Raw genomic sequence first — 14,042 nt, 5'->3', positions numbered from 1 at the left:
CTCGCCCCTTAAATATCTCATGTAACTGGTCTTTGATAGGATCCTCGCAGCAAAGCTATATCTCCTCTGTCACGCGTGCGGCAAAGCGCCTCGGTAAATATTGAATCGCGGAGTAAATATTGAATCCGTGATTGACTGAACAACTCAATCTGAAGACTGAGCCGCCACGAGGAGCAGACACTCGCGAGGGCAGACGATAGGATTACTAAATAGTGCTCGCCTGCGGGCCCTCCCCCTCCTCCCCCGCCCCTGCAGGCTGCTGGCGGAGTCAATATTCTAATCTGAATTAAACAATTCAGGGCGGGAGCGGCCCTCGACGTCGACAAACGACCTTCAAGAGGCAGACGACCTCGGGCCACATTGGCTGAACTTTGCCTTTGACATAAGTCACCAGTTTGGAGGGTGAATTATATAAATAAATACAAGTGTCTTTTTCCGTCAAATTCAAAAGTTTTCCTGAAAGCAATTCTCCCCGCTTTAAAATAAAAATAAAAAAAAGGGCAAAAGTGCTTTTCGGAGTAGAAGCCATTTCAACGGGCAAAACGGAATATAAATGGAGATTAGAGTACTTTTTTACATGCAAACTGTTTCCTACAGGCACTCTCAGTCATGCTCTGAATTACAATCTCAGGCGGTTACTGTCACTCCAATATCTCACTGCGATGAAAAAAACCCATCTCTACCCCTTACCTCATATTTTATTCCTATTCCACGCACTGTTGTCACACTGTACATGGTCTCCCCTCAGTCACGGAAATATATTATCAGGTCACTGTGGCTGTGGCATGCTCTCTGTCACGGACATTCAGGGGAAAATGCAACGACAAAAGATTTTTTTTAAATGTCATACTGTATAAGGGCCTTTTCTCGTGTTTGCATGCAACGATACCCGCTTCTGTTTTCGCAGAATGCCTCCACTCTGTTTTCATGAATTTAGTTAATGTACTGTACTGTAAACATTATCTGATACACGGACACCGCCATACATCAATGTCACCAGGAAACAGGTCAGTGTTTAAGCAGGCGTTTCTAAACCGAACTCTCAGATGTACTGTAGATTTATAGCGACTGAGGTATTCAGAATACACTTTTTGATGGGTTTTAAGCTGGTAGGCCCAGAAACACACTTATCCTTTTATTTTTCTTCTCCATGACTGTCGTGGCGGCTGAGTTCCTTCATTCTGAGGATGCTGCCACAGTGACAGCGCTTCGCAGTGCTTCGCCTCTGAGGGCTCCATGTTCCCTGAAACGGGATGCCAGAGCAGGTGGGTGTGACCATCCAATTCTTGGTTGGGAATGTGAAATGTGTAATGTTATATAGGCTGGAACTGTATGAATATGGCCTGGTGGGCGGACTAGATTACTCGCAGGTGGGGTTCTAGTTTTGCCCAATCGGGTCGGCTCCTCGTCCCGGGTAAAAAGCGCCCAGTAGCTTCCTAATGAGGCCAGAGGAGACCGCTCTACTCTGGAAAAGAGCAGATCCCGAAGCAGCGGCGCGGTGCACACGGCTCGAATATGAATACAAGTTAATAGAAAGATTATGGAGTACAATACGACTTTCTATTTCTACTGCCTTGACCTTTTTTTATGTTCAAGTGATTAAACATGTTGTTTCTACAGAGAATTTACACGTACACAATCGAGCCGCAAATGTTTATTGGTATTAAAAAAATGCTTTTCAAGCATTTGCACGATTTCATAACTTAGGAGCTCCCCATAATAATAATCATATAATTAGAATCATAACCCAAACTGTTCGTCTTGTGCATAATTACAAGCTCCCCATCGTTTGAATTAGAGACTGCAAATAGAGCGCATACGCACTGTATCATGTCTGCAGGTATTTAATCAACAAAAGGGAAAATACCTCATAAATCCAACTGGCAGCTGTGGTGACAGTATTATTAAAAATCGCTCATTAATCTAACCCATTACCGAACCTGCATTGCATTTAAATTCTATTCGCATCCGAGTCGGATTTGGGGGCGTTTTGGAGTGGTCCATGCACGGGCTTGTGTGTGTGTGTGTGTGTGTGTGTCAGTGTGTGTGCGTGTGTGTGTGTAGCTGTGTGTGTGTGTGTGTGTGCATGCGCCGACTCCAGTCCTGAAATTTTCTCTGTCTGGTCCGAGCAGGCGGAAACAGAGATGCAATTTCATGCCGAAAGAGTAATAAAATTGAGTGGCACTGCCTGACCCGCCTGCTCCCCGACAGAAAAGTGCATTTGAGTGCTCAAAGAAAAAACAACTTCCCAATGATGTGAGATGTGTCATTTGCATGTGCTTTCACGATGAATTTAATACGAGACTTTGGGGCGGTAAAGCGCGCGGCAGAACAAATGCCCTTTAGAAACTATATGGAGGTGCTACAATGTGAAAAAGGGGGCAGCTTGCTACGTGGACTCAAAGCTGTACAGCTGAGACTACACAGAGGGGAAGGTTTTACTTGCCTCCCTCTTGCACCCGCCTGCCAGTCTGCCAGATATCATACATTAACAACTGTTTACACAGTTGCTCTCAGAGTGCCTTCGACTTTGCAGAAGTCTTGAAGCCTAAAAGGGAGACGCGGAGGAGATCAACTAGGCCTCTTATGAACATATCACATGGCCATGCGTCGCTGCGTCGTTCATTCATTACACCTTGAGCAGGTTAAACTGTTTTCACTTAATTCTATTTCAGAATATTAAGTGCTCTAATTTGGGAAATTGCTGGAGGGGCGCCGTGTTGCTTGTTTTGAATGCGATATCAGTTCGCCTCAATAAAAATGGAACTGTCGAGACCGCGCTGTGAAACTGAGCTGAAATGTGCTGAATGGAGACCGCTGGAAATGTCAGCACTTTTCATTTTGCAGAGGAATTCTCACCTTGTGTGGAGAGCTTCACCTTGACTATAAGCCACAGCGCTGTTGATGGAAATGTACTCGACGCGCTCTTCAATCCGTACGTGCTTGAGACAAATCACCAGGGAGTTCAAGCAAGGAATCGTGTCTGATGGTATCGCCTCATCATTTATTGTTTGTTTACGTGACTGATTGTACCCTTGCATTTATAGCTACTAAAACCACTGAAATGTTTCTTCCGCTCAATATATTCATGACAAAAAAAAGGTAGAGTATCTTTAGGTGTAGGTTGTTAATCATCTAAGAGTTCCTCTGCCATGCCCTAAAAAAAGATTTGACAGCAAAGATATGACAGTAGCTACAGATCAGACTAGCATGGCGTCATTGCCGCGACTACGCTCTCCTTTTGGTGGAACAACACTCGCTCTCACACGAGAAAGAGAAACAGGGGAATAACCTTTGTGTCCCGTGGTTAACTGAGGTTTTGACCCTTTGAGATGTGAAAACATTTACTGTCAGTGAGAAGGCTAAATGATGCTGGAGACAGTTACGTTAGCTAAGGTAGCTTGCTAGCTAGTGGCTGCATCGACATATATATCGTCACCAACAAGTTGGTTATTTGCAGACAACATGTCAATCAACTATGTGAAGATGTCTGGAGGAGCCGGAGTCTGAACTTTCTCTCCTAAAGTCTGTGTAGGTTTTCTCTGGGTAAACCTCCCATAGGTGTGAATGGTCTGTGTCTGTGTCAGTAGGCCTTCTCCGTGTGTCGGCTGGCATCCTGCTTCAGCCGACGATGAAGGGGATAAGTGGTAACAGATGGGATGTGTTGAATAGGGGGGGGACGGCTGATATTTTTGTGGCAAAATAACATGTGTAGAAAACAAAGAAAAAATGCATATTAAAGCCATAAAGCTATAATCCACACACGTCAGGATATATTGGTTTTATATCCCTCAGAATGAGGCGCAGGCTGTTGTGTGAAGCATCCGAATGTATCCAAATGCTTCTAATCTCTGATCACTGAGCCGCGCTCCAATGTGAATTAACCACAACCGTTTTAACTTTGGCAGAAAGTACTGTGTTTATGTCGGTTCTGGGGGTGTCCCGATGGACCCATATTGACGACAACCATGATATTAAAATGTTTTAATTATTAACACCTCCCTACACTCGTAATGTTTTTGGCGATGACAATTGTGGAGTGAAAATCAGATATTGTGACAGTCCCAGTATAGATCACATCTCTCGTAGCGAGACGCTGGTCGCGAAAAACACATTGTCAAGGACTTTAAAGTTTTAATTTTGAGTTGATCCAGTAAATAGGTATTTGTAATGTAGATTTAGAAAGAAACATTTGAATAACTCAGAACTGTTAATCTCATTTCTCGTGTTTTATATCTATTTTGTGACACATGGGAGCACTCGTACAGATCGCTGCCTCCGCTGTAATCGCGGCGCAGTGACACGCGGCGCCAATTAAAAACCAATAACTTTGGAGAACAGTCAATCAAAAGGCAGGAATTCTTTTCATCCGCTGCAGTAAGTTCTGAGATGAAGTATTTACACTCAATCTTCAGTTGTAAATAAATTCTCCATCGCTCAGCTACCCATGTTGAACCTGCTACTGTGCAGCAGGTTTTCCCGCCACACAATACTCACTTGAAGAGGGCTTAAAAGGCTGTGAACAAAACAGAAATAGATTGCATAATGTGATTCTAGCAGGCAGTGATGCTACATCAGTGCCGTGTTGCATAACAGCTGTATAGCCGCAGCTGTCAAAACCTCATATTGACATTGTATTTCAAATATTACTTCCATGTCCCACTCAAAGTGTGTTTCATAATAACTGTGTATATTGCAGTTCATTTAACGGAGGCATAAAGCACTGGGTCAATTGTGGCTGTCGTTTAGCAGTCAATAATTGATATTTTGCACTTTTCACATTCTCCTCAGTGTGAGGGGAGTCTTATTTGTGCAGACTCAAGTCAGGAGCTTGACCGTGGTGGTACTTTATTCTGATTAAACAGCAAACCAATCGAAGGCCTACAGCCTTAGTGTGTGTACAGAATGGGAGTTCAAAAACCCGCTCAATCAAGATAAGTCCTTACCCGGCCATTAAGATGATTTTCTTTATGGTTTGTGCTCTCATTACTCAATCTCAGCTGAGAATGGACAGAGAGAGATGGGATAAAGAAATGTACGTGAAGGACAAGTTTTGATCCGTCAGCCAAATGAGCAACCTCTCCAAATGCAGGACTGCTATTAAGTTACCTCATGTTCAGCTTTACGCATGGTTACCTGGTCAAACTCTAATAACGGGGGGATTCGTGTTGTCATCTGGTCGAAAGATTAAGTGTAATCACCTTTCTATCTGGAATGAAAAATGTAACTGCTCACATGCTGTCTGGGTGGCAGATGGGGTTGCGATAGCAATTTATTCATGTAATGCAACAAATTGTGTTTCTGTGGACGACTAAGCGAGTCGGATCGCAGCAGAAAGTTCAGATGATCGTATTAGCGGGCAGCTTCGGGCAGCTTTCCTTGTCAACAAAACCAGTTTACGTACAAGAATTCAATTTAGTTCCCAAGAATTACAAAACGATCTGAAACTGGAACATGTGTTCTTTGCTGTGGAGCCCCAACATGCTCAGTACTAATCAGTAAATATGTATACATAGTCATAAATAACAAATATATAGTCAAGTCATTGTTATTGTTGGGTTTTGTAGAATTGTAATAGTCTGAGGTGTGAATATTGGACTTGCACATGTATAATAAATTCAATGTGCATATTAAAATACAAAAGAGGGATATGATAATTAATAAGAGATATTATTATGAACCATATGTAATTGTATGCATAAGAAGGTTACTGTATGTTTTTCATTACTTTATAATGATTCATGGAATGTATTGAAGCAAAATATATATAGTGTTGATGAGGTCACATGGAGTCTGTACTGGAGAGTGAAGCGTCTGGTTTCAGGAACAAAGTGAGCGACTGGACCACCTGTGGTCTGGGGAACTTCCTCCTGGTCTTATCAGGACAGAAGGGGATTTCATTTGCATTTGAACTGCTGCAGAAGTGGGGAGACTTTACATGCATGGTGATTTATGGAGGATGACTGTCGCTCAGAATGTAGACTTCATATTGCACTGTAACCTGTAGAACTGAAAAACAAATTCCTTCTCGGTCAAATGTGTTGTTAGCAAACAGGAATGTCATGGAGCCATGTTCAAAGCCTACACCAAAGAGAGACTCAGCCCATGTGTGACTCTTAGCCAATCGCATGCCATTAATTTGAACCAATAGCCAAGTGAATGTGTTGTGTTGAAATGGGAACAGAACTTGGCTCGGCCTCTTTCCTTCGGTGACGTCCAGAGACAGTTAAGTGTGTGCCGTCTGTGGTTACAGCTGAGATCTAAAAGGCCTTGATCAAGTACTGTACATATTGAATTTCATCACCTCTTTTCATTAAATATTTTTATTATAACTTATTGATTCTGGTACTTCTTTCCTCACAACCACCTGGGATTTTTGGACATATTTAATATTACACAATTGTATAGGGTGCTGCAGGGTAAATAAATACATTTAGTTTTAGACCAACAGGAAGTTGGCATCACACTGGTTCCCTCCTCAGAAGACCAATGGTATTTTTCCATTTGTACTGTAAAAATAGTCGATCCGCCACTTGCTGACAAGCACCTTGTTCAAGACACCTAAAAGCTTCACGATGTCAATGCAATGAAGAGAAGATCCTTCAACGGGCGTGTCACAAAAACATTCTATTTCCATTTATGAACTGGAAGAAGTCTGTCTGCACATCACTAATGAGCGCTCATGCTAATTGACTGAAAGGTGAGAGAGGCGGGCACTGGGGACCATCCACTGTCATGAAAAGTGCCATTTTGACAGAAAAGTGCCAATGGAATAAAATATGTTACTAAAATAAAAACCAACATTAAAAAAAGAACAATAAAAAAAGAGGAACATAATTCATTTCTACTTGATACACAATATTATTAATAATAGTAATATTATTATTCATTATTATTAAAGTTATTTATATTTTACAATCTATCTGTTCTCACTGGTTGACTATAAGCCAATATCTTACATATTTATTGAGCAACGAACACCCTGAGCTCCATACTCTCCTCCCTACTTACCTATATTTGCCATCTCAGGCACGATGGCGATATAGGGGCCTTCCTCAAAGATGGGCGGGTTGTCGTTGATGTCCTGCACCCGGATGATGAACTGTGACGAGGGCTCCAGGGCTCGGTCCGTCTGCCTGTCGGTGGCCGTGGCGATGAGACGGTACTCGTCCTTCTCCTCCCGGTCCAGCGGCTTGGTGACGTGGATGTTTCCGGTCTTCTCGTCGATCACGAAGACCGAGCCGGCCCCCTCGCCTCGCAGGACGTATTTGGTGCGTCCGTCGTTGCGGTCCATGTCGGTGTGGAGCTAGGTGAGGGAGGACAGGGGGAGAGGGGCGACGAGAGGAGACGGTTAAATAAATGCAAAGACGAAAACAAAGGGGGGAAACAGGAAGTGGAAAAGATGTGCGAGGTAAGGGACACGGAGGGTGAGAGAGAAAGACGGGAATAAACATCAGTTAAAAATGAAGTTTGTTTTTTTCGAGACAGGCGTTGAAGACAAAACAAGCAGATTATCCTCGGCATGCCTCCAGGATATAATGAATTTAAACTGAGGCAGACAAAAGAAATAGGCACAATACCTCCCTCTCTCACTCTCTCTCTCTCACACTTTCTTCCCACTGTGCTGTGTCTCCTCACCTCGTTCCTGCAGTATGAGCAGTTATGAACCAACTCCTTGATCACCAGTGATATCGAGAACACATACTCTCCCGCTCGCTCTTAAAGCCTCCATTCACTTGCCAGGCAGCTGTGGACGGGGAGAGCTTACTAGTCCGCGCACATGCCGTGCCCCGGCTATTTAATGAAAGCACCAAATCAAAGGAATAATGAACAGCGGGCCAATCAATTATTCCCTGACTAATAAGTGTGTATGAGGGATGGCGGAGGGGTGCATGGGATGGGGACATGCTGTATCGATCACAGCCTTGTGTTGGGCTTTATTGGATCAGCGCCTGGTGGGATGGCAGAGCAGCAGAGCGACCGGGGTCCTCTCATGCGGGGAGAAATAATATCGGGGAAGGCTCCACACTGTCCTCCAACTCCGACGAGAGCGCCACGCCAGCGGGATGCGCCCAGCACATCAAGATTCAATCTCATTACCTCGCACCTACGTGGATCGAATAGCAACTGTGACCGGGTAAATGAAAAAGAAAAAAAGGAAAAGACGAAGAGAGTGCTAAATTAGCCGGCGCTAGCAAGAAAGTGTGACATTGTGACTTTAGACAGGGTGGGGAGACGGGGGTGACGGGCGCAGGACAGGTTGGGTGGGTTACCTCAGGAGAGCATTGTTGCATGGCAACAGCTAAGCACATCTGCTAAAACGAAATGAGAATGGATACTGTGAATCAAAATTTTCATTTACTGTGAGGATTGCCATTTTTCAAGGGGTGGAGGGGAATGGCACAGATACGCCGGCTTCCCAGGGGGTAAACGATGAGTAAGGATGTTGACGAGGGTTGTTTATAGCGGAGGAAAGCAATCACAAGTTCAGACTGCCGGGAAGTCGGAAAAAGTGTGTGAACAATTTGGCACCAAGTCAGAAGTTAAACGAGGCTTCACCTTCAAAGTATCCTTTCATTACAACGGCAATGCCAAGTGGGGAATCTGAAAGAGCGTGAGAGCGGTCATGCACTGATGAAACTAGTCACCGACCTCGTGTTGTTCTCAGGCAAAGTCTTCAACTTTAACCCGAGGGGGTTAGCTTTGACTAGCATGTTCGTGCTAGCTCTGTTTCCTCTGGTAGCCCAATGAGCTATTGACGCCTGCAGGAGCTTTACAGTGACCACCGGGGCCAGCGGCAACCAATAGGGGCAAAGAAAAGAATCAAAATGAACCACCCCCGGAGGAGCAAGTCTCCGCTTTTTTATTTATTAATATAATTTTGTTTATATTTTAACCAGAATGTAGCTAAAACAAACAGTGTCAATCCTCATGCAATCCTGTGTGTGTGTGTGTGTGTGTGTGTGTGTGTGTGTGTGTGTGTGTGTGTGTGTGTGTGTGTGTGAGGAAACAGTGTATTTAACCATTCTGGTAAACCACACTGAGCACACAGCCATAGTGGACCGCATTATGATGCAGAGGTGCTTTGAACATTTTCCCTTGACATTTTTATATTGTATTTTTGTCCAGTGTGCAGACTCCCTGAGACAGGTGTTGAGCAGCAAATCAACTTTTCTCAATATAGACTTGTGACGCCAACTGCGGCATCCCAGTTTATTTTCGCAGCCTTTTTTTTTTCTTCTACGGGCCGATTTGCAATGCCTGCCAGTTCAAACATTTTTTTTTTCCCCAGCGGACATTTTGACTTGTGATAGCAGGAAAAGCACAGTATATAACTAATAACGACGGCTCATTTCTTTGCATGTCAAAATGCATTTTTGTGAAAAAGGCCGGTTCAGCAGCTGCAGCCAGCTCCTCAAATGATCATCCTCTCACGGACCTGCACACAGCACCAGTCCTCATGGAGCTTCTGCTACTGAACTCCACACATTTGTTCCTGCATATTCCACATGTTCTCAACATTAAAGTCAGGGTTGGTAATCCTTTTTGTTGATATTCTTATTACATCCTGACAACAATCAGATGAGAAAAAAAGAAAGAAAAAAAAAAAAGTCTGTGGCTGTCGCAGTCCGTCCAATAGTTTTTTTTAAGTCCTCGAATTAAATGATTTGAAGTACACCTGCCTTTCTACCTATTTGTCTGTCTACCTGCCTGTGCTGTGCTCTTGCTTTCACCTTAACAGTTAAAAGTAACTGCTATGTGTGTGGTTCACACTCATTTCAATATGTCTGCGGTCATAATGATAATTTGGGGGAGTGGCTTATGGTGGAGGCCTGAAGGAGACTTGGCAACTTTCTGACCAGACCTGCCGATTGCGACTTTCTTTTAAAAAGGATTTTAAAAAAACACTGAGCTGGGTTTTCAGGTTGAACTTTATTTATTTATTATCTAGCATACTCTTGCTAGTTACTTTGGATTACCAATATATCTTTAACAAAGTTAACCTCTCTTGTTAGTTTGAACACCTACCAGAACTGTGCCCAGGCTTATACGTCAGGCTGTTTATGGCGCAATCAAGACCTGCCGAATGAAAGCATAGCTTCAAACAACCACCGGCCTCAGTGTTGGAAGTGAATTACAGTACAAATAAATAGTAACTGTGCCTCGTGGCCAGCAAACCTACCACCAGATATCATTTAATAAATAAAATAAAATACAGAAATAAATAGAAACTGTGCCTCATGGCCAGCAAACCCACCACCAGACTATTAGTTTTGCTTGAGGGTATGAGTGTTTGTGTGTATGCATGTTTGTCATATAAATTCAAATCCATCCTATCAATATTCCATCAAAGACAGACTGGTGCATTCATAGCATCTGAAATAAACAAACGACAAACCCAGCGGTGCCAGGGCAAACTGGTCTGTGCGTCAATTTCACTTTATTTCTAAACGACAGGAGGAAATGGACAATCAGTGCGGGGCAGAGTAAAACTGTGGGAGTTTGAACGCCTGAGAGCACCGCGCAGCCGATAATGGGCCAATAGTGTCTTGGCAACATGCGGGTAAGCTATTAAGTCATGTTTTACCATCATAATCACACTGGCCTGCTTTGTTTGTTTGTTTGTTTTTTGCCACCTGTGTAGGTTTGCAGTGTTTTGGTACTGAACCAAGTTGTCTACCGCTGCAGCCAGGGTCACACGGGTTCACCGGAAAGTGCTTCACTAGCGCCTGTGCTGAGTTTAGACACGCTCTCATCCTCCTTCTTCTTCGGGCAGCAACTGGGGCCAATTGGCCAAAACACCCGGCCGGTCAGGACCACCACAGGAGCCCGGCTCCCTCACTCTTCTTAACGAAGAGCCATTAACAATCAAAGTCTTAACGGCCCTGCAGCTTAACGAGGGGACTTAACGAGCTTCTTAATGAAGCCCCGGCCATCATTACCACAGCGAGCGGTGGCCGGCGCTGATTGAAAGCACAGCTCGGAGTCATTCTGGGGCAGGGGAGCCCAGCCGAAGGAAACCAAATCCATTTAAGGCTGACCTCTCACCCTTATCGGGTTCCTCCTGGATTAATAGGAGAGTATAATAAGGGAAACACACTTCACCAGATATGATGGCTGTGGATGCTGCGTAGCTGCAGAGGTGGCTCGGCTTTTCAGAATATCTTTCAGCGGCCTTTCGGTGTGCAAGAATACCCAAACTATATTATACAGTAACAACAACTGGATGTCGCCATATTTCACATCCGCTTAACTTGAATAATATTACACCTCATAACTCCCGCGTTTCATATCCCGCTGATATGCCATCAAATATATCAAGAGCCAAACAATATGAAGCCACTGGCTACGAAAGCCAAATTTACCGATGTGTCACCTCTGCATGGAAAGTGATTTCAGCATGATAAGCTGCCATTTCCATTTTCCCTGGCGCCAGTTGTATATGCAACACCCAGATTCCCCAGACTCCTAAATCTCTTCAATTACTTATATTATCATAAGGTAATATGCTTATACTCATATACTCAATTTCACATTTTTGCAATAACCATAAATCAAGAAGGGAGCAAGAAAAGTACTCTGCGCCAGCCTCTAAATCATTTAAATAACTAATACCCCATATACACAATTTCACATTTCTGCTGCACAATAAATCATTAAAAAAAAACTGGAAAATGTGGGTTTTTTTCCACAGCCATGCATTAGCCTAATGAATGTGGATGTCTCCCCCCACAAATCCAGCAAGTAGTGTGTGTGTGTGTGTGTGTGTGTGTGTGTGTGTGTGTGTGTGTGTGTGTGTGTGTGTGTGTGTGTGTGTGTGTGTGCGCGTGTGTGCGTGTGTGGTCGCTGTGCTTGTGTGAGGCTGAAAAAGGGAGGCGAGGTTACAGTAGCAGGAACATTTACAAACGGTTGAAAGTCGACACCGATCAGGGGCCGCAGCAGTAGCGGCGCCGGCGGGCCCCGCGAGGCTCAAATCCCCGAACGTGTCGGGGGTGGGGGGTCTGCCAGTGCACGCAGGCAGGTGCGAGAATATCCCCCAATCTCCTCTGAAAAAGGTGGAGGGGAAGCCATTCATCTTCTATGTGGCGACTTCAAAAGAACCGCAGGACTTTAGGACAACCGCGAGCCCCACCGGCCGGGCCAATTCCACAAGAAGGCGGGGGCGGTGGTATCGCCGCGGGCCGGGACGGAGCCAGCTCTTTCATATCAGCCAAGAGATGTCAGGCAGGGTGGAGCGGCGGGGGTGGTGGTGGTGGAGGGAGAGGGTCAGCCAATTGATTTGCAGCAGGTCCACCGATTCAGAGAGGTGGGAGAAAAAAAACGGGGGCCGATCAGGGGAAACGCCAGCAAAAATGTAATTTGGGACAGGGCCCAAAAGAGTTCAGAGAGCCCGTTTGAAATGAAACCGTGCCTCATGGCCGGCCTACCCACCACCAGATATCATTAGTTTTGCTTGAGGGTATGAGCAAGTGTTTGTGGCTGTGTGTGTGTGTGTGTGTGTGTGTGTGTGTGTGTGTGCGTGTGCGTGTGCATGTGTATGCGTGTGTAAGAGACAAAGAGAGAGAGAGAGAGAGGTGGCGGCTTTAAAGAAAGAGGTGTAATGACTCTGAGTCTCCTTCTGCCCTGGCTGGACCTCCACTTGGCACAGTCATTGTACAAGTAGTGGACAAGGAGCCAAGGCGTGACTAAGAATCTGTGTGTGTGTGTGTGTGTGTGTGTGTGTGTGTGTGTGTGTGTGTGTGTGCGCGCGCGCGCTCGTGCGTGCGTGCTCGTGAGTGCGAGCAGCCGCGCCTAACCTGGAGAGAGAAGAAAGAGTTGAGAGCAAGCCAGGGAGTGCGGGGCGGTTAATAGAGCAGAGCGCAAAGCCGAGGCCTTTACACGGCGACTAGTAATTAAAGTCAACAACTCTCTGGGCCGGCTGTGGTCAGCTCTGCCTTCATCTGTTGTATTCTCCCCCGTTCTCTCTCTCTCTCTCGCCTTCTGTCAATGGATCCACATCTGGGCCTCAAGAGAGAGAGAGACACGTATCCGAACATAAGCAACTGTGGACACAGGTATGGTATAGGCTCCCGCAATGGCTCTCAAATTTAACGGTGGGATTAACTGCGTCGGTGCAGTTGGTATTTAACAGGTCAGGGGCTCTTTGAAAATAACTGGGGTCGGGAAAGAGGCTGAGCCTTTATGTATTCATATTTCCTTTTCTTTTTTTAAAGAAACACAGCTTAACCATCATTGTATTATCCCTGCAAGGCGTATATATATATATATATATATATATATATATATATATATATATATATATATATATATTAGAGCTGTGAAAAATAACGCGTTAACGCGCTATGCTTAAATTACAAGACAATGCGTTAATTTTTTTAACGCATTTATAACGCATGAGCAGAATGAGCTTCTGATATATATTGAACTATTTCCGCTCTAATGCAGCTAGACGTAGATGTCAGATGTTCACTTGGGAAGATGTTGACGTTTCACCAGCACAACCAGCTTAAGTAACATCTCAACGCGCAGCATGTTGGTCGGCGAGGGGCGTTCAAGTGGAATGCGTCAAACCAGCCTCGCTGAACAACAAAGACCCCTCACTACGTCTGCCTGAGACAAGCTGAGTAGCACAGTTGCGGAATTAATATTGTTGAGGATGAGGGGTTCACCAAAGTTTTGCGAGTGGCAACGGGGGACCCGAGCATCAGAGCACCGCAAAGACGCACAATCATGACAAAAATCCACCAACTGTATAAAGCTGGAAAGAACAAAAAGGAAAATGACTTGGCTGCTATGGATCATGTGGCGCTGACAGGTGACAGATCACTGGACTTTTTTGAGTAATGAGAATTACCTGGTGACCAGACGTCCTCTTTTTCCCTGACATGTCCTCTTTTACGGCCTATAGTTGCATTGTTTACAACAGCACCCCATTGTATAAATGACAATGTATATATCCGTCTTTTATCACAAATCTTTATGTTTTTACAAAAATATACCGAGAATATCGGTAATATGTGATTAATCATGATTAATCCACA

General features: G+C 44.6%; 1 protein-coding gene across 3 annotated transcripts in view; it reads right to left on the bottom strand.

Moving 5' to 3' along the window:
- Window positions 1-14,042, bottom strand: part of LOC137802578 (cadherin-18) — a 128,354-nt gene that overhangs the window by 53,599 nt on the left and 60,713 nt on the right. For all 3 annotated transcript variants that reach the window (XM_068600552.1, XM_068600560.1, XM_068600570.1), the window contains exon 3: window positions 7,012-7,306. In XM_068600552.1, the coding sequence (XP_068456653.1) occupies window positions 7,012-7,306 (295 nt within the window). The remainder of the gene's footprint in view (window positions 1-7,011; window positions 7,307-14,042) is intronic.

This window comes from Clinocottus analis, unplaced genomic scaffold, assembly GCF_023055335.1.
Source record: "Clinocottus analis isolate CAN_PGR_092001 unplaced genomic scaffold, fCliAna1.0.p SCAF_11, whole genome shotgun sequence".
NCBI lineage: Eukaryota > Metazoa > Chordata > Actinopteri > Perciformes > Cottidae > Clinocottus > Clinocottus analis.
This window is presented reverse-complemented; position numbering and strand designations above follow the sequence as displayed.